Source organism: Glandiceps talaboti, chromosome 8 (genome assembly GCF_964340395.1).
Source record: "Glandiceps talaboti chromosome 8, keGlaTala1.1, whole genome shotgun sequence".
Lineage (NCBI taxonomy): Eukaryota > Metazoa > Hemichordata > Enteropneusta > Spengelidae > Glandiceps > Glandiceps talaboti.
The window spans coordinates 13,588,741-13,610,202 of record NC_135556.1 but is presented as its reverse complement, the minus strand read 5'-3'; the positions used below and the strand labels follow the sequence as shown (position 1 = coordinate 13,610,202).

Here is a 21,462-nt window from a genome sequence, read left to right as displayed (position 1 = left end):
ACGTGATCACATTATTTGGCTATCTTGCATATTTGTCAATATCATTTGCATTGAATTAAGCCAGCAGTAACACTTCCGTTTTATTCATTTATGGTGCTGATTATTTTATCACCCAATCATTTGAGCATTGTATATTTAGGTTTATAAGAATGTAATGGAATAACAAAGTTTGGATTCATTCTTTGGAAGTGAGTGAGCTGAAGGCAACAGCTAGGCCTAGACTAGGAGCTTCGATCTGCTGGCTACTTCTAAATGATCCAGGTTAACCATGAACACTGTGTGTAGTCTGAGCTTTCAAGTCCAAGTCGATCCCGTGTACGGAGTGGAGAGAGGGAGAGAGAGAGAGAGAGAGAGAGAGAGAGAGAGAGAGAGAGAGAGAGAGAGAGAGAGAGAGAGAGAGAGAGAGAGAGAGAGAGAGAAACATTGGAGGAGGGTTACGTTAACATCAGAGGTCCCCCTATATTTGTTACAGTACAGAAATATAATCTACACTCTACCATGATTAGCTAAATCCATAGTAGGGAACAATATTTAATGCTCGTAGAATGAAGATATTTGCTTCTGAATCCAAAGGCCAATTTTGATAGGATATGATTTGGTGTAGAGATGATATTGATCCCAGAGCTCCAAACTCCTCACCACTATGGCTATTCTTAATCAGAGTATAGTTTAATTGTTTCTGTTCAATGTTCAACAACATCTAAGGTTCACCTTGTCCACATGCTCAATTTATTTGACAAAAGTAGATATCTTTCTCTCACATTGGCTATACATCATGGAACAATCTTCCTTCCGATATCCGTCACTCCAAGTCCCTTACTTCCTTCTTTAGTCTCAGCCTTCTTCGGTTGCCTAGTATCCAGTGTCTACGAATCCACATTTTCTCTTTTCATACGGTAATTTTCTTCCCAACTCTTCCTGCGCCTCCAGCTCTGCTTGCAGAGTTTATAGGTGAGCTATAAGTATTCTTTTCTATTATAAATATTATAAGTGATAAAGAAATAATGTTACTCATTGCGTCTAAATAATATACACGTACTACACAAAAGTTTCAATTATATTAATAAGTATTTCAAAACATTTCATGCAGCCTCTTTAAAAATAATTCTGTTATTGACAATAGGGAATTAATGATATTGCAAATTAATTTGAGAAATACAATTATCAAATTGTGAAATACATATTGCTCATCCATCCATGACCAACCAGATGTCAATTAGAGATGGATTTAGTGAAATCTTACTCTACAAATAAGGAAAATCTCAAATCTTGCGATATGCAAATAAGTGATATGCAAATAAGTGTTAAAATAAAAAAAAATCAGATATGAACATAATCACACTAAAACATGGTAAATCTGAATCCATACGAATGGATGATTGAAAAAAAATGTTTGAAAGGCAAGAAAATCATTAAGAAGTATACATACTGTTACATACATACATACATACATACATACATACATACATACATACATACATACATACATACATACATACATACATGTAGTACTAACGTAGTGTATTGCATTACATGCCAGAAATGTGTATATATATATATATATATATATATATATATATATATATATATATATATATATAAGTTTACTGTACGTAGTGGAACATCCCCGTCTTACCAGACAACAGAATCGCAACTATCCCGTATTTATGCATTTTATTATCAACAATCATAGTGTATCAGATATGGCTATTTCGGGAATTTGTAAGGTTTCTGACGATGAGAATCGATTGAGGTTGAAGGAGAAGGAAATCACTTTCCGCCTCGGAACGCTGGAACACCTTGAATTAATAAATTGTTACGTACAGAAATGACGATAAAATCGGCAACTTAAACTTAGAACAGGTTTATTCCAAACCTAAATTATAACTAAAGTTTACAATGCTGAGTGTTATGACCGTACAGGCGAACCTAATACACACACAGTTTACTTGAGATTAACGTAATAACATAAACAGCATATGAGGAAATTCCTACACAATTAACCAGCTTTTTGAAATTAATACTGTTTAAAGATGGTACAAGAAAAATAAAGTCCTAGTACACAAAGTCTTACTTGAAATAAAGAAAGCTAAATGCAGCACAGCTCTGACAGCTTACTCCAATTTGCACAGACCCAGAAACCTTCAGGTGTACTGGTCGTCACATGTTATTTCAGGTTAACAATGGCTGCCGAGTTTGTAGGACAGCGAACTGATTTATAATTCACAAAGTTCACAGAATACCAACTGTATTTCAAGTCCGCACAGAAAGATCGTCATGTAATTTCCAAATGAAAAAGGTACTAAGTCCAGTCTCTATAACATCGGCAATATCAAAGAGAGTTCCAAAGTCTAACTGTATTGAGTAAAACAGTCACTTCGTTAGCCAAGTACAGGTCTCTCAAAACTCACTCGCTGTGTTGCAACAGAAAAGTCCATGTGTTCTATCCGACTGTCAGGCTGTTACTGCCCAGGCCATGCTAACCCAATACACAAAATATTCATGTCCATGTAAGTGTGCCACGTCTATTGACATGCAAATTAAAATAATTACAATTTCAAAGCAATAAGTAATTAGGCAACCTCAATGGAAAATTTCATGAGTCTTAAGACATTGACTGGTCGCAGAGGGGTCACAAGAGAAAGGTGCATCATCATAACAAAATTATTTACATGATTTCTTACTATCTAACTACGCTTATTCTATATTTCAGGTGTGTTCTATAGTGTACTTTTTGGTGCATGTGAATTTTATATCTTTTAACGCATATAACTGTCAATCTCGTGCGGTTGTCGTTCTATTCCATAACATTCAGCTATAGTCAGGTGTAACCTACTAGATCATGCCTTGAATTCCTTGATTAAAGAATTTTTATTTGAAACTTCGGATTGCATCTATTAATTCGGACTGTCTCACTCTCCACATACATACATACATACATACATACATACATACATACATACGTACGTACGTACGTACGTACGTACGTACATACATACATACATACATACACACACACACACACACACACACATACATGCATACATACATACATACATACATACATACATACATACATACGTACATACATACATACATACATACATACACACACACACATACATACATACATACACACACATACATATATACATACATACATACATACATACACACACACATACATACATACATACATACATTACATACATACATACATACATACATACATTACATACATACATACATACATACATACATACATACATACATACATACATACATACATACATACATACATACATTACATTACATACATACATACAAAAATACATACATACATACATACATACATACATACATACATACATACATACATACCAATTTACACACATGTCAGTTTAATACCTATCAACTCGTACAACTGAACAAACACCTTGTTTGTCATTTAACGTCTACGATCATGGTCAATATCATGGCGTCGAGTCGTTGATCGTACATGGCATGGCATGAACTATGTGGCTTATTTTTCAAGGTCACAGAAGTGGTGAACTTTATGACTTCGCGCTATAGCAAATGCACAATCACCAATAAGTGTGAGGCATTTGTTTTGATGTTGCTATAAACCTTCACAATGAAACTGCACATTTATGTCGAAAATAAAGTTTTAATGTTACAGCAGAGTATATCATCCAAATATTACGGTAATAGAATGAATGTTTATAACGTCCATGCTTTTCAATCCTGTATGTATCGCTGCTGGCATGGGCTGCTATAGTTGTTTTTAGATACCATTTTATCGTTTGTTTCTTAGAAGTGTACTGCTAACAGAATAATATGTTTCAATACGTTCTAAAGGGCTATCTTTGTATTTCAATACCCATGTTTGGCGTACATTTAATGAAAGACTATGATTTTCGATCATTGAATTATAAGGATGATATAATCCCCATTGTGTTCTGGCTATGTAATGATGTAACGGTTGCAACATTATCAAAGATTGTCATGAAGAAAACACTTTCTGCAAGTCAGAAGTTACATGATATGTTGTGCGATAACAGACAACGCCCCCAAATATGTCAAATACATTTTTTATGTTAAATTATAATGCTATGACACCCTGCACAAGGAGGTGATATATTTTATTTAAGTGGCCCCAGGCTAGCGCCGAGGTTTTAGGTAACTTGTCAAGCTATCAGCACACGTTTAGTTACGAATTACAAAATAAAATTTAGGGGAGGGGGTGTAGAGAGATATGTGTGTTACATCCAAAGCGCATGTAGTTGAGGATAAAACTAAAGTTATCAGCATTCAACATTATTAGTTACCATGTTAGGCACTGATGTTGACAATACGACGTACGGTACTTGAATACAACTGTGAAGGTTTTGTTATAATGCCATTTTGATTTACTGAGTCTTTGATTGTTTCTTTGCATATCGTTTGCATGTCATTATCGTCCACAACCGATTTACGTACCAGTCCCTCTAACACGTCATCTTCTGAAGACATCGCAAGATTGAGAAGGTCATTTCACCATGGCGAGCTATCGACATTTTCTAAACTTTCTGATCTGCAACCGTAGATTACTGTGTTTTGTGCTCACCCCAGTCGTACTGAGTCCGTTTCTATTTGCCGAGTATGAAGATGAAAACGATGCAAAGGTGAACGCTATGTTATATTGAATCGTACATTGTAGTTTTTCTTCTGATCACGGTGGACTTTAAACCAAACACATTACAGTTGCCGAAGGGAACTGGATAACAATATGTGTGTATAAGTATGCTTAGATTTATTCTGGAGAAAACAATATAAATAATTTTTTAAAAGTAGAGTACTTCATATTGCAAAACATCCAGTGTTTTACATTGGTCCAAATGTTACTATTTATGATTTCAGAATATCAAGTATGTACGAATATATGAGGGACCGGGGAGGTAATGGGACCGGGGAGGTAATGGGACTTCGAACACTGACAAATTAAAAAATTCAATCAGGTTATGTGGTAGTTGGGGTAGATATCACAAGCTATGCGGTTATGTTCAGGTTGGAACCCATACAAATTTGGTTTGGTTTGTGTAGGGAAACTATTGGCTATACGTTCCCGGGCCAGTAGTTCGTGGGTGGAGCGTCTATATGGTACAATGTATACACTATGAGTTTTAACCTCCTAAAGCGTTCGTAACACTATTCTACGTATCATACGCAAATGATAAATATCTTTTTAATTATCAACCAAGACCTATTTTGCACTCAAAACGGAAAGCAAATATTGGGTGAAATACGTGACATCTTATACACACCCCAAACGTCGTAATCGGTCTTTCCACTATTTCGAATTGAATGAACTCTGTGGGCATGAATATTACTCAAGATGACAACACTGACTGTGACTCGGACATGTCAAAAAAAATATTGGGGTGTCAGTTCGGCGGTACTGCGTACGCCTGCGTTCATATTGTCTCTTGTTATACACATAAATTGTTAAAATAGTCTTTCCAATGAATCCAAATGTCCTGTACTTGAGGGACAGACACTGATGTCCTCATACTAACATGTTTCTTATGTCATCATTGGTTCAAATCTATCACGTGTCAAATTATGTAAATGATTTATCATATTAGAGGGTGCTGATGGACAAGATGGAAAATGAATATTTATAACTAAATAACTGGAGGTAAGCTATGACTGTCTAATAATTGTATTTTGCAATATATATATATATATATATATATATATATATATATATATATATATATATATATATATATATATATATATATATATTTATATATATATAATATAATATAATATGTTTACTGTTTTCCGTTATTTCAGGCGTCAAAAGCCGCTTTTGTTTTAATTTTGTTCTGCACATATGTGGTTACGGTTACCTTACCTTTAGCTGTGGCGGGTATGATCCCAATATTGTTACTACCGACAATGTCAATTATGAGTATTGATGACGTGGCTGCCAATTATTTCAAAGAGTTCCACCTTATGCTAGTGGGAGTATTGATAATCTCATCTGCCGTTGAAAAACATCAACTTCATCGCCGAATTGCTCTTAGGACCTTGTTATTGGCAGGCTCAGATCCTAAATGGTAAGTACGTTTTTGTTGGAAGAAATAACAGTAAGTAACGATATGCAGTCAACATTAAGTGAGTACTTATTATAAGTGAGACCTTATTTTTTCGCATTTGAAGATTATGCACCCGATATTTTGTACATTGAAAACAAAAATAAAACACAAAGCAATAATATTGCAACATTGGATTAGCATGATTCAATTTAAACGATAATCGAAAAGTATGCATCTCGTGTATTATTGCAATTAAAAAGGCAGGGGAACGAAAACTTGTCACCTGTGTTTGAAAACAAAGCTTTTGAAATAATGTAACTTTAAGACAAACAAAAAATGTGTATTTTAGCTCCATAGGGAGTGTCTTTGTTTTGGTTGTGTTTGTTTGTTTGTTTGTTTGTTTGTTTGTTTGTTTGTCTTTCTGTCTGTCAGTCTGTCTGTCTGTCTGTCTTGTTGGCTGTGGCTGTCTGTCTGTCTGTTTGTCTGTGTATGTGTGTCTGTCTCTTTATCAAACTAAATGTTTATTACATACCGTATCAAATGATTCAAATGAAGTAAAATGAAATTTGCTAAACATATTATATATTTAACATGTAATAGGAAGTATTGAATAGTGAATACAAGTTATTCTACTTTGTATAAAATTTAGCAATTATTGTTGTGTTTCATCATTTCCTGAACAAGAGAAATTTAATTGAAGCAATACTTGACACGTAATATAGTATATGCATAAAGGCGTGCTTTGTGGTGAAATCTTTCTTGCAGCGATTTGCATAATAAACATATTCTAAGTATTAAATGATAGAAGAATAACTGATATGCAATGTTTTATGTGCTCTTGCATATTAATGAAACTGATTTGCATAAGATTACATATTACTTACTAAAGGTTCATTTACAAGTGTGTGTATATTTGTTTATTTGCGTAATTAACATCATATAATGATTGAATATTCTAAATATTATTTCAAAAGTGATTAATATCTGATGCATATAAATGACACTTATGATGATCTTGCATATTGATTACATTGATTTGCATAATTACTAACAGATGTAATATTTCCCCAGGAAATAACTAGGAGTTTCAATGTAAGAATGCATACCAGGTGTACATGAAATATGCAATATAATAACCACTGGCGTGAAATACATGTTTATTAAATATGATTGGTAATTATTATTACAAGATTGCTAGAACTCGTAGATCTGTTTTGAGAAACGAACCCATGTGGACTGGTACTTTCAGTTCATGGCTGGTTTCGTGCTGTTTAATAAAAGTTCGTACACCATCATTTCATATGTGACTGCACAATTGCTAGACTAGTTGTACAAGCCGTGTACAATCTACCAAACAATTGAACATTACAAGTGATAATTAATATACCATTATCAGTGACCCACGACTGAAAATGTATTCACTTGAGTACATGCTTCTTATAAATAAAGGTTACTGTTGGCTGTGATGAGCTGCAGTGGATTTCTGTCAATGTGGATATTCAATATTCCTCTCACGACAATGATGCTACCTATTGTATCGTCCCTTGTGGAGAAATTTGAACAGTCAGAGCTAAACCCAGATAAGGATGTTCTTCACAACGAGGTAAGATTTACACACTGCACATATATTTGTATGTTTGAAACACCGGGCCATAATAATAAGAGAGGATTTTAAGAAAATATGCTATACTGAAAAACGAACTGTGTAGATTGTGTAATTTTTATTGTAATATTTAAAACTAACCCTTGCAGATAGAGAGAGACCGACCGACCGACCGACAGACAGACATACAGACAGACATACAAACAGACAGACAGACCGACAGACATATGCACACTTATTCGAAGAATATTACGAATCACATTTGGCAAAATTGGTACTTTTGAAAGTAGATATTTAAATATGTAGGTTAAAGGGGTACACAATAAACTATGAAATGTTGCTACAGTTCATTTATCATGGACCTTGTGTTTTGTAAAGGATCCCAGAGATATGACAGTTTCTGAGGAAATAGAACTAAGTGAAGTCATCGCTAATAACGCTGTCGTTGACACTACTGATGACATCCAAAATGGCACTATCGGGTGAGTAAAATATTTTATTGTCTTTTTTTTTTTTTTTTTTTTTTTTTTGCTTTTTTAAAAAGATTTTCTGCCTGATTACGTAAACATAAGATTGGGTTTAGGAAACACAGAATTAAAGGGACAACTTGTATACGTGCCTTATTTTTGTCATCAGCTTTTTTTCGATTGACATGGTTGTTCCGTTTATAGAGATATAGATTATAGAGATATAGATATGAAGTAGTGCTTGTTGGCCTCTACCTAGAGCAAGCCTTATCTTTCCTCACATCACATCAGTGACCTCATCAGCTCAAACAGGCTTGAGAATAGTGACTTACGAGCATGTTAAGTTTTAAAATCCTTCAAAATATCAGTTTAAATTATGTCACGATTTCGTAGACACAACATCTTTTGTTTATGGGTGACCTTTGATATCCTGAGGTGTGTCATGCCTTCACCTCGGTCGTATGTCCGTCCGTCTGTCTGTCTCTTGCACGTTTGTCCTTGTGTCAGTCTCTGTAGTATGTCTGTCAGCCCCTCTCTCAGTTTAGTGCATAATTGAGTTGAATATTGTTAAATTACCAAATGATGACTGCAGTCGTGCTGAGATGTGTCTATATGTTTGTATAAGTTGTGGTATGGAGGTATTGCAGCAAGATTTTAACACAGAACATTAAACATGAAACACTTAATTCGTGATCAATTGCCGATTTTTTCTGTCACCACCTTAACTAGCTGACACCAGACAAACATTGTCATGAACTTTGCAAAACAAGGTAATATTTTGATAATATCTTGAAAGGGATTTGGAAATTGTCCAAGTCGCGAAACCTCACCCCCCCTCTCTCTCTCTCTCTCTCTCTCTCTCTCTCTCTCTCTCTCTCTCTCTCTCTCTCTCTCTCTCTCTCTCTCTCTCTCTCTCTCTCTCTCTCTCTCTCTCTCTCTCTCTCTCTCTCTCTCTCTCTCTCTCTCTCTCTCTCTCTCTCTCTCTATGTCACTGTGTCTGTTTCTACCACGCATTATTCATACACATCGATATACACATTTTTTACATTATTGTGATTTGCTATTTATCACTTCTTTCATCTGCATGTACTGTAGGCCTAAAAACGATCGAATGTCTAAAGAAGAAGAACGTGCGAGCCCCCTTGACAAGACATCTGACAATAGAAATCCTTCACCCTTGGCAATTTGCTTTAATACTGGCTTAGCTTACTCGGCTAGTATAGGGGGTGTGGGCAGTTTGATTGGAAATGGTCTTCTACTTATAATGCTTGATATCACTGAAAGGTCAGTATCATTTTCTGAGTTTATTCACCTGTGTTGCATTTTACTGCAAGGCGACACCTAATCCACACACTGCATGCAAACTGTTTGCCGTAATGTATGAATACTATTTCGTCTCCGTGCCTTCGTCGGGAAGTTTTAACCGAGAGAAAGTAGAAAAAGGGCATCCTACCCTTATTCTCGGAGAGTGATCCGAAAAAGTGCCTTTTTTAAGATTCCACAGACGTAGACGGCCTGCGGAAAACACCCCCTTTTCCGTGAAATTTCTAACAATCCGCTTCGTCCGGGACTGTCACCACCGGGTGTGTTCTTAAACATATGGTACTATATAACAGTAGTCGTACACTGGCATGTCAGGTGCAAGTCAAGTATTGTTGCTAAGTAACCAGATCCTTGACTACTTTGCTTCTGTAGCAGTGACTGGCAAATTGGTCCCACCCCGGGCTGATTGTCTCTAAGATCTTTGCTTTTTCCATGTACAACTCTTTATTTGTCATATGTTGTGATAAGGAAATTTTGAGCGCTTTGCGTAGTAGTCGTGTATAGTATCCGTTCAATCATTCTGGCAGACTATTGGTGACTGTTAATACATACATATAGTAATGGTACATTTATATTCAGACCTACAGGCTAAATGAAAATGAACTTAAAGACATTTCTCTTATATGAATATATTGTTGGCTACTGGGTCATACCTTACCACGATTAAGAGTATGGTGGTTTGGTCATCTACTTAGGTCTAGTCAGTTGCAGTTATGAAATAGTTATGAGGAATTCCATGTTCAACTAACTTCTACAGTCTCATTTGGTTGTTACACGTGACGTGTGGACTTTGTCCATAGCCTGGTTTACGCGTGGGACTCTTTACGTACTGTATTCTGGGCATCCATATTTATGAGGCATGCGATCAACAGTATCAACAAACACCTGTAGTTAATAACATTAGTTATCCAGTGAATGCCATTGTAAGATATTTATTTTTTTTGCTGTCATTTAGTTATTATGGTCCCGAAGGCAGAATATCATTTGGGAGTTGGGTAATATTTTGTGCACCGGTTCAAGCGATATGCGTCTTACTCGGTTGGGTATGGTTGACGTACTTGTACATTTTACCAAAGTGAGTATCACATTTACCCCGTTTAATTTTGACGTGCTTTCCAAAGAACCAACGTCACCTAAATGACATGTATGATTGCTTTTGCTGGAATATACAGTTGGATGTCAAATTAATCAAACATAACTCATATAAAAAGGTTTTATTTTTAAAACATATACGCAGTTGTTGTTCAAATTCGTCGAAGACTTATACTGTTACAAAGCGAAAATTGGACAAAGAAGGGAAAAGTGGCATCGCTGCCGACGGTCATCAAGAAAATGACGACCCAGGACCAACGGAGTAAGTAACACGTCATCATGTACATCAAATGCATAGCTAGCAGGGTTATATCTTATCATCAAATATGACAGAGATCTTAAGATATTTACAGATAGGTCCGAAACATAGATAGATGGTGTAAAGCACACATGCTCTTCCAATGAAACTTATTTTATAAACAATTAACTTATTTAGTTGACCTCTGTGGAATAAGAATCGAGCTACCAAAGGTCAGTGTCACAAGCTATGTTAAAGCTACCAACATTTGGCGAGGTTATCTCTGATAGTGTAATCGCTTACTTCGCTGTGTTTAATTGCAAAGGAACTGATAATAAGGACAAGTCTTGATAGTTTATTACACTTGCATCACTTCATGTGATTGAAGTGCGTATTTGTTTCACAAGTGTATGTGTACACGGTTGCGTCGACATTGTATATTGTTGTACTCGTTCAGAGCACACCAATAGATTACATACAGGTGTGGTTGGTATCTATTCAAAATCAGATTTGTCAACCACTCACGGTATACGTAGTGTGAATATTCAGCTCTTGGGTGCACTATTCAGCTGCTTTAAAGGTTTATTTAAAACGTACCTGTATTAAGCTGCATTATGAACTCAAGCCGGACTATAGTGTAGATATTGCACCAACCTAGTGCTTCGCTACGCCCCGCAGTAGCTATAGCTTGGCTCTTCACTATAGCCCATTCTTGTTCAATAACCATGACATAAGAGAGAGAGAGAGAGAGAGAGAGAGAGAGAGAGAGAGAGAGAGAGAGAGAGAGAGAGAGAGAGAGAGAGAGAGAGAGAGAGAGAGAGAGAGAGAGAGAGAGAGAGAGAGGGTGGGGGGAGAGTGGGTGAGTGAGTGAGTGAGTGAGTGAGTGAGTGAGTAAGAGAGAGAGATAGAACATATACAACTTTCTTCACCAACGAATGTCAATCTCGTGCATACTCTGTGTTAACGTTCAGTGTTATGTATTAAACATACTGAGAATGTGATATGAATGTGACATTCATCTCAATTAACTTATAGTGATCAATGAAGGTAAACTTTTATAATTTTGAATACTTCAGAGAAACACGCAAAAATAGTACCAGCTTGTAACAGGCAATCTCGGCAACTTTGTACGTACTATTCCTTTGAAAAGTTAGACAACTAATTAATCAATATTTATCCAATTTGTTTTTGAACATTTGCTGTTCACATAGATTGAAGTCTTTTAGTCTTGCAAATAAAAAGGACAGTAAAGAGAAAAGTGAAATCGCTGTTGGTATTCAAAAAGAATATGACGCCTTAGGACCAATAAAGTAAGTGATAAAAAATAGAACCCAGTTAAAATAACCTGATATAAAATGTCTTCTGCCATATCCAAAAACTGATTAATGTTTTACATTGTATCATCTTGAGTGATAACAATCTTACCATCATTGTGACATTTTCTCTAAATTTGCGTGAGTTACCTGTAAGGGGTCGATATCTTCTTTTGTATTATACTCCCAATAATTATGTGCGCCTGAGATTGTTTTATCACAATAAGGTGCTTATGACCACTTTCGAAGCAAACCTTGGTGCGACCAGTGTGTCCTGAGTTGAATAACAATATGGGTATATATGTGTGAATATAAGAGAGGGGGATTGAGTGGTACAAGAGCTCGCACAGCGGCTCAATGACTAATACGCATGCGCGTCCTATATACTGTGAGATGGGGTTTTTTGGTGGTTTTACCCAAGGGTGCATTGCGGCGCAATGACTACGCAGAGGCAGCCGGTCACAAATGAATCTACCAAGGGCTTTGCCTAGTTATGATATTAAATATTCAAAGGGAGCCGTAGTATTAACGGGATACACAACTCGGCGCCAACACACCCCATCGTGTTTCATATACTTAACAAAACATAGGTAGTGAGTTCTACCCACAGCATCTTGCCGTTGAATTGAAGGGGAAGGTATGATAATATTCAACATTTCACTAAATTCAATAGTACACTAAAGAATTTAAGAGAAACATGGTTGATGACTTTAACTTTATGAATTGCATAAAAATATATGATATGTATGATATACATATATTCAGGCTTTAATCAGTGATTTCACAGAATAAAACTTTTTGTTTGTAAACTTGGACTTTTATAAAATTTTAGATGGGCAGAAGTTGTTGTTCTGGTTATGTTTGCGATACTGATACTTGTGTGGTTTTTTGAGGAACCAAGATTTATACCCGGATGGAAACCACTCTTTAAAGAAGGGTAGGTATACTGAAATATGAGGCGTCATAAGAAAATATATCCACCGCCATCAATTGTAATACTAAACATACTGTCAATGGCGTTGTACGGAACTAATACTAATATCCATGCCGTTTATTATACGAGGATATTGTTTTTAGTATCTACACTGCTATGTATTTTCCAAGATTAAGTTCTGACGAAAACAAACAAAACAATAACAAAACGATAATCGCATGATTCAAAGTCATAGAATACTTGCAATTGCCTGAATATATGGTGGGCAATACCATAATCATTTAGCAATGTAACTGTATAGTTATATATAACTACACACACATGTGTGTATGTATATATATATATATATATATATATATATATATATATATATATATATATATATATATATATATATATATATATATATATATATATATATATATATAATATATATATATATATATATAGTTTTGGTAGTTCTGGAACATGGAACACTGAGTTGATATCTAAATGCCGACACGAGAATAAGTTTTATTTGCCCAACTTCAATAGAGCATCTATCACCTAAACTAAACCCGTTAACTAACGGAACATCAAAGCCCGACATGGAACAACCCGCCAACACCTACTTGTCCGCACCCAATACCTCACACAATAACAACCAACACCTTCACACACACACACACAGCACCAACCCACCAACACAGACAATAGTGATGATATTTCTATTGTCTACACTCTATATATACAGCACACACAGAGAGTAGAAATCAGTTGTCTGATGGTCGTACCATGCGTGAAACTCCGAGTTACAACCAAGAAAGAGTTCCAGAACTACCAAAACTATTGCGCTCTGCCACTGCGGTATAGAGCACTGTCTTAGCAGATTGATACTCACCGAGTTATATATATATATATATATATATATATATATATATATATATATATATATATATATATATATATATATATATATATATATATATATATATATATATATATTCAAGGCCACCTCCAAAGATCATCACAACGTTGAAACCCCTCCTTTTGATCGCAAAATTGTGTCGTACGCCACTTCCCATCAAGCCCCATTGTCATAAATGTTCGTCCCTTTTCGTAATGTCACCATGAAATGTCATGCCAATCAGCCCAGCTGTTTTTCTTAATTTAAATATTTTACAACACATATACACAGATACCCTCCCCCCCCCCCCATCCATACACACCAACGCCTCCACACACATATACATGACGGCTATACAAATATAGAATAGTATTCAGTTGTCATGTGGTTGGTCGTTTGTTTGCTTGTTTGTTTATATGCTTGTTTGTTTGTTTGTTTGTTTGTAGGTACGTTACAGCCACATGTGTGTGTTATATTATGGTATTATTGTGCTTTATTGTACCAGCTTCAGGACCATCATTTCAAGAATTTGGTAAGAATTACTTACAATTATTATGGGGTATGATGACATTATGGACGGTTGTTGCTGGCTAATATATACCTGGAAGTTGGAATGAGCATATATATGCAGCGAAAATAATGACCGAGCGAGAGCGAATTTTTCTGTCCGCGTTATGTTTAGCTCTGCATTGATTGTGCGCATGATTACTGCGAGAGAAATGATTAACCATATTCAATAAACAATATTCCAGAGATAAAAAGGAACAAAAGTACACACAGTACGCTCCATTTGTAAGAATTATTAATTTATTGTTACAATGTGATGTAATAAGTCGTGTAACTGGGGCAACAGGCGATAGCCATAACAACCTTTATATCTCCAAAAGCGACTTTATAGAGAGTTCGCCACTGTCATGCTGTGTTAGCCAATCATATATTGTGTATCCTGTTTGACCTTTGACTTTGAACTGCTTCTTTAAGGTTAAATAGCCAACTTTGGATTATATTAATTACTTTAAAATTTGGAGTCAAATATTTCAAGTGATGCCTGAAATGTTAACCATGTCTTGAGTTTGCATATATAATGTCCATTTGTTCAACTTAAACATGTTTTTTCCGTTGTATGACGTCAGTGTTAGCCTGGATGGTCGAAACGACTTACATGATTGGCCCATTTTTGATTATTGGATGCCGTTACTGTAATAATTGGAAACCTACTGTGATTTTTCAATAACACAAAGTGTGACATTTTGAAATCATCGGAATGCAGCCTTCCTATTGTCAATTGATCCAGACAGATGAATATGTGAGGTCTAAGCATATTTGTTCTACTCTAGCAAAGATTATTACCAATAAAATTAGCATTATTTTTTATAGTTGTTTGAAAAACATCATCCACTATACATTTTTTTCGTCCCTTCAGCGTGACTCTAACGAGAACCAGTTCATACATGGGGATTACGGATTGAAATTGCTCTGTCGTAGTGTGTCATTTTTGTCAAAGTTGATATGTCTTTGTTTGTTTGTTTGTTTGTTTGTTTGTTTGCGTTTTTTGTCGTTAACATAAAGAAATAAGCCTGGCCCCTTGTAGTTAAAGTTAATATTTCTATCGTATGATGATATCTGAAATAATCCATGCAGTAATCCATGAATTTTAAGACAGTGTCAACAAACGATAGAGGTAGTCTTCATTTTCCAAAACTTAATTAAAATTTGCTTTCTTAAAGGGGGAACAGCTCAGTCATATTCGCCATTGATAGAATGGGGATACGCTCAACGGAAAGTCAACTGGGGTATATTGGTATTCATCGGTGGTATACAATGTTTATCAGAAGTAGTAAAGGTAGTGAATTATTTCGTAAGGTTCTTGAGTACTTTTATCAGTCGCTACAAAATACAGCAGAGGGGCGCCTTGCTGATGCGATTGCTCAGATCGTGCACTGTGTGAGATCGATCAAGTGAGTAGTACTAGAGAACGGACTGAACAAACTTGCATAAACATTTAATTTCCTTTTTACATGCATAAAAAAATATCTTATCTTTTAAAGATTATTTGATGTAACACGACGACAAACATTTTTACCCTTTACGAAAAATGACACCGATTTAGTATATGTCTGTAAAAAGTCTCAATTTTGTTATCAAAAAATCACCACAGAAATTCAAAATTGCCAAAGGAACGTAGGATGAAGAAGTGATACATCTTATTGTTCAAGGAAATGTGGAGGGCAGCCGTAGATGTCGTAGATTCAAACTGCGTTGTACAATGTAGATTAAAAAAGCTGTGACAGAGGTGTTACTAAACGTAGCTCCCCGCTCCACTCGGGGTAGACAGAGGTGGAGCTCATCTAAACGGTCACAAAATATCAGCCATGACTCGTAGGACTACGGCGGCAATCATAATTAATTAACAATGTGTTTCCTACTACAAAGTTTCAAATTAACATTTCGTTTTTCTAGGACACTGGACTTGCCGCTATAATTGGTGAACAGTTTTATAGTGTACAAGATTGGCCTGCATGGGTCGTGTTGCTTTTCTTTACAACGGTTGCAACGATATTGACTGAATTTACAAGTGGTTCGATAATTATTACAGTTCTTATGCCTGTCATTCAGGCCGTGGTAAGACTAAACAATGTATTTATTGAAATACAACACGATATTATTTGTATAAATCGATTGTAGAATTGTTGTTTAGTGATGAAATGGTCAAATATAATTACTTGATACTTGATATAATTGCTATGGTTTACTTATGTGTACTGCCATTCGAAATAGGTTTTATTGAATATTGCAATATATGGCCATGGCCTACCATATGCACCGGTGGATTTATACATTTGTATATATATATATATATATATATATATATATATATATATATATATATATATATATATATATATATATATATATATATATATATATATATATATATATATATATATATATATATATATATAACTCGGTGAGTATCAATCTGCTAAGACAGTGCTCTATACCGCAGTGGCAGAGCGTAATAGTTTAAAACTATATATATATATATATATATATATATATATATATATATATATATATACAAATGTATTGCAGTTCTGTCTAGATTTGTCTGTCTGTCTGTATGTCAGTCAGTCCATCCATCCATCTACCCACCAACCTAACGACCGACCTACCTACCTACATTATGTGTCTGTCTGTCTGTCTGTATGTATGTGTGTGTGTATGTATGTATGTATGTATGTGTGTATGCATGTGTATGCATGTATAACCTACCCTACCCTACCGTCACACATACGTATACATCTATTTCATCTACCAACCTACCCACCTATCAATCCATCCATCCTGACCTACCTTTAGCAACTTAACTGCCAATCACACACCAACCGTTCAACTTGGATACCTAACTCTCTCTCTCTCTCTCTCTCTCTCTCTCTCTCTCTCTCTCTCTCTCTCTCTCTCTCTCTCTCTCTCTCTCTCTCTCTCTCTCTCTCTCTCTCTCTCTCTCTCTCTCTCTCTCTCTCTCTCTCTCTCTCTCTCTCTCTCTCTCTCTCTCTCTCTCTCGTTATTTGTGCGATATCACTCCCTTTTGTTATTTGTGCGATATCAGGCCTTTGCTCAGGATGTCCATCCCTGGTACTTCATTGTATGTACATCACTGGGCATGACCCTCTGTTTTTGCCTACCAGCAGGAAGTATTGTCAATGCTATGGTTATTGCCAATAATGATGTAACAGTTCATTCCATGGTAAGAAACTAACTATTCACTGTTTGTACGCGTTGCATATTTATATTTTTATAATATTTTAAAGGTAATGGTATGCAAACTACAACAAACAGGAATATTATCTTATTATTTCAAAATTCAAAAAAGCAGTGTATATGAGTAGTACCCATAACATGTCTAGGACTAAATGATTCAACATGTTTTTCTTCGCAGATAAAGAGTGGTATTCTTATGAATATAATTTGCCTTACTGTCAACAATGTTGCAATGAACACCTATGGAAGAGTCGTTTTGCAGCTGGATGAAATCCCAGAATGGGCTACAGCATGGCACGTTGCCCCAACTAATGGTACAGTGACAACGGAAATCTCCACGGTGCCCTAAACATTCAAGAGATCTAGAATCGACGAGTTGCACTTAATCCCGGAATCTCATTGAACTATTTTGCCTGAAATGTTGACCTCTTCGGGTCATTGTGAAAATTAACGTCGCTATAGTTACAAGTAATAGTGAAATTATGTGACAATAATTTTTACATGTAATATTAAAAGACACTAAATTTTCAAGTGTGAATGATATTTATATATTCCTTGCTGACTGGGGACATACCTTTGCTGATTTAAGTGTACACGTCTGGGTATAAAATTATGCAGAAACACTTTGTTGAAGCACAATGCAAATGTGTGTACTTTATATGCAGACCAAGTACAACTAGGGGGATGAACATTTACACAGTGTGAATGGCTTTGTAGCAAAACTGTAGGATTTATAAAATGACTGATGGTGAAATGATGTAATGTTGAAGTTTGATTGCTACACACGTGTGTGCGCACACACACACACAGACATACATGCATTCATGCATGCATGCATGCATGCATGCATGCATACATACATACATACATACATACATACATACATACATACATACATGCATACATACATACATACATACATACATACATACACACATCCACCACCCACCCCCACACATACACATACAGATCTATTGATGTTATTTATCATCACTTGAACATGAGCAGATATCGCTATATATGATATTTTTAACTTGCCAGTGTAATCAAAGAGTTATATATAACAAACACTCAGTCTCAGCACATTAGTGTCGGTATAAACTTTACATTTCAGCTTTTCATTCAACATAAACTGTTTATAGGTTGATCATGATGGTAATGTTAAAGTGGCCATATAGATGAGAATTGGGTATTTATTTTGGATTTTTAGGTTATAAAAGAATTTTTTCATGGCTTCCTACTTGACCAATCAACATGAAACAACATATGCCAAGTCCTTGTTTGTAACTCAATAAATGGCAAAAAGACCTATAAGTGTGTGACAGGTTTGTTATTGTACGTACAATAACAGACTTTTTGACATTTCCTTTTTAGATTTTTGCATTGCATTGAGTCACAAACACAGACTTGGTCAATGTTGATTCTCTTTGATTTTTCAAGTAGGAAACCATTATAAAATTGTTTTATGATTTAAAAATTAAAAATCCAAAATAAATACCCAATTCTCATCCATATGACCACTTTAATTCTTTATGTAGCTGTCTTGTGCCAAATCCTCATTTACCTAGTGTGTCAATATGATGTCAGTTTTGCAATGTTTTCAGAACAGTAATTTTAACTGTTTGCAGTTTCCCATTTTCTGTTCATGTGACCAATAAAGTATAAATTGACAATTGACAATTTTCTCGCATTTATATATTCTATCTGACATACAATTTCGTTAACGTTATCAACATATTGCTTGTTGTCTTCTAAAACATATACTCCACCGATTTACAAACATATCAGTTTGAGGTTTATCAAGTCATGTGTCATTATATGTCTATGGTGATAAATATCACGACGTCGTTTCATTGCAACTATATACCGTTCTACACTGTTCAAGGTCGTACGCATCACAATGGTAATGGCCTCATGTGGCCCCACGCCGCACATGTTAGCTCATTCCTCCAAGTGAATGGACATACATAATCCCAATTGTGTGATATTTGTTGTGGAATTCCCCAAAACGTTTAAACTATCTGCAGATCGCCAAAATATCACATTACGGTAACACAGTAAGTTAACAAGTTTGCTGTCTATCTTGTTTCCATCATATAATGGGGTCGCCAATTTTCCACTTTTAAAGCTAAAAGAGTTGAAGCTTGTGAAGTCTATTGCTGTATTTAGTTGACACGTCAGTCGGTCTGCTAACTGAAGGTAATCAATATGCGCAAGTTTTTTAAAAAAATCAACAGTTACTGTTCGTAGACATACTAGCTACATATTAAAGCATTTGTATACCTTTGTACTCCACGTGGTATTTTATTATGCAAACGGTCATGTGAAGAACGAAATGTTGTCAAAACGTGAGTGACATGCTTAATCTGTACTGAATGTATTCACCTTGTATTGATTCATTTAGTCAAATCTTACTCTGACAATAAGGTAAACATCAACGTTTTCGAAAGGACACTATAAATATTCCGGAACGTTCTTCCACAAACATTATCAGAGCTAGATATAGCCACACTGGACGTTTCCAAAATGCAGTCATGAGAACCAACCTCTTTGAGATAATTGAGAAACTCTTTAATGATAAGGATAGAATTTGACATTTGTTCATGTACCCGTGCTTAGTAGACAGTGAACTTTTATGTAATTTTTTTTTGTTCCGAAATTAAAACCGTGCAAACTTTAGATTTTGGCGGTTACGAGCCGTTCGACTGTCATTTTCGGGTGCTTCAAGAAGATAGAAGCCACATAACGCTGATTACAAAAGAATAATTCATTTTAAAAACTGCTTGCTGTACGTTCTCGTTCCAAACATGCCTTTCAAACAAACTCTGTGTTGTCGTATGGTCCTCAAGTATGTATACGTAGTTAATTGTAGTATGATGTGTTTCACACACAATTACATACGGAAGGAACACTGACCGATAACACACGCCAAATGCGTAGTCGGATGTGCTCGGACTCAATAGGTAATTTATATCACATGTACATAGCACTTTACTACATCTACATTCTTAAGGATGACCGTACAACTTTCCCTTTCATCTTCAAGGCCAATTGAAAAAGCGAATATTTCTCAGGGTGTCTGCTACTTTTCATCATGGTGACTTCTTTCTCGTGATGTCATCACTTCTTGGGTAGTCCATCACTGCTAGAGTGATACAAACCTGTGCCACAAAGTATGTCAGCACAGCGTAAAACTGTCTGTCAGGAATTGAGAATCTGAATTTATCTATTCCGATTATGAAATCCGAAATTATAAATACAACTGATCCGAATGCACACAACAATTGTCCCCAGGTCCAATCGCCCTCGGACAGCTGGCACCGAGCCATTGCTCTCCACAGCATCGATAAGATTAGTGTAACATACAAAGCGATAGCGGGTACAAAGTGACTATTTATACCCGGGTAGAGATAGAGAAACATAACAGAACCACAGGCGAAGCACACAAGAAAGACAAACGGCTTGAACGGTTTAAAGCCAAACGTACAAGCGTATATGACTTGCGCCACGGCAAAAGCACCAACTGCGTGAATGAAATGTGTCTCTCGGTATATGAGATAATAGTCACCGACAGCAGAGAAAAACAAGGCGATCAGTATACCGGATGCAAAGTGTGTTATCGTTCCTTTACTTATAGAGTCGAGTATTACGAATAACATCAATGACGCAATTGGCAGTAACTTGACGACAATTGCTTGAAGTGATGGTTCTGTGTAAAATAACCAGAAGTAGAGCCCAACTGACAAGAAGAAGGGTGATAA

At 35.7% G+C, this 21,462-nt stretch overlaps 1 protein-coding gene across 1 annotated transcript; it reads left to right on the top strand.

Annotated features, from left to right (window-relative positions):
* Window positions 1-4,538: 4,538 nt before the first annotated feature.
* Window positions 4,539-18,050, top strand: LOC144439223 (solute carrier family 13 member 4-like). Its single transcript, XM_078128495.1, has 12 exons — window positions 4,539-4,664; window positions 5,839-6,104; window positions 7,533-7,686; window positions 8,065-8,168; window positions 9,249-9,437; window positions 10,714-10,830; window positions 12,018-12,116; window positions 12,952-13,056; window positions 14,386-14,471; window positions 15,667-15,782; window positions 16,400-16,561; window positions 17,880-18,050. Exons 1-12 carry the CDS (start codon window positions 4,539-4,541, stop codon window positions 18,048-18,050), a joined length of 1,695 nt encoding a protein of 564 aa, XP_077984621.1.
* Window positions 18,051-21,462: the final 3,412 nt, after the last annotated feature.

What these genes read in the sequence shown, in the direction of transcription:
- LOC144439223 (XM_078128495.1), top strand. Translation starts at nt 4,539, where the DNA reads ATGGCGAGCTATCGACATTTTCTAAACTTTCTGATCTGCAACCGTAGA. An exon ending in GCAGGCTCAGATCCTAAATG is followed by an intron (nt 6,105 to 7,532) that starts GTAAGTACGTTT and finishes TTATAAATAAAG; the next exon opens with GTTACTGTTGGCTGTGATGA. An exon ending in TGCCTGTCATTCAGGCCGTG is followed by an intron (nt 16,562 to 17,879) that starts GTAAGACTAAAC and finishes TTTTCTTCGCAG; the next exon opens with ATAAAGAGTGGTATTCTTAT.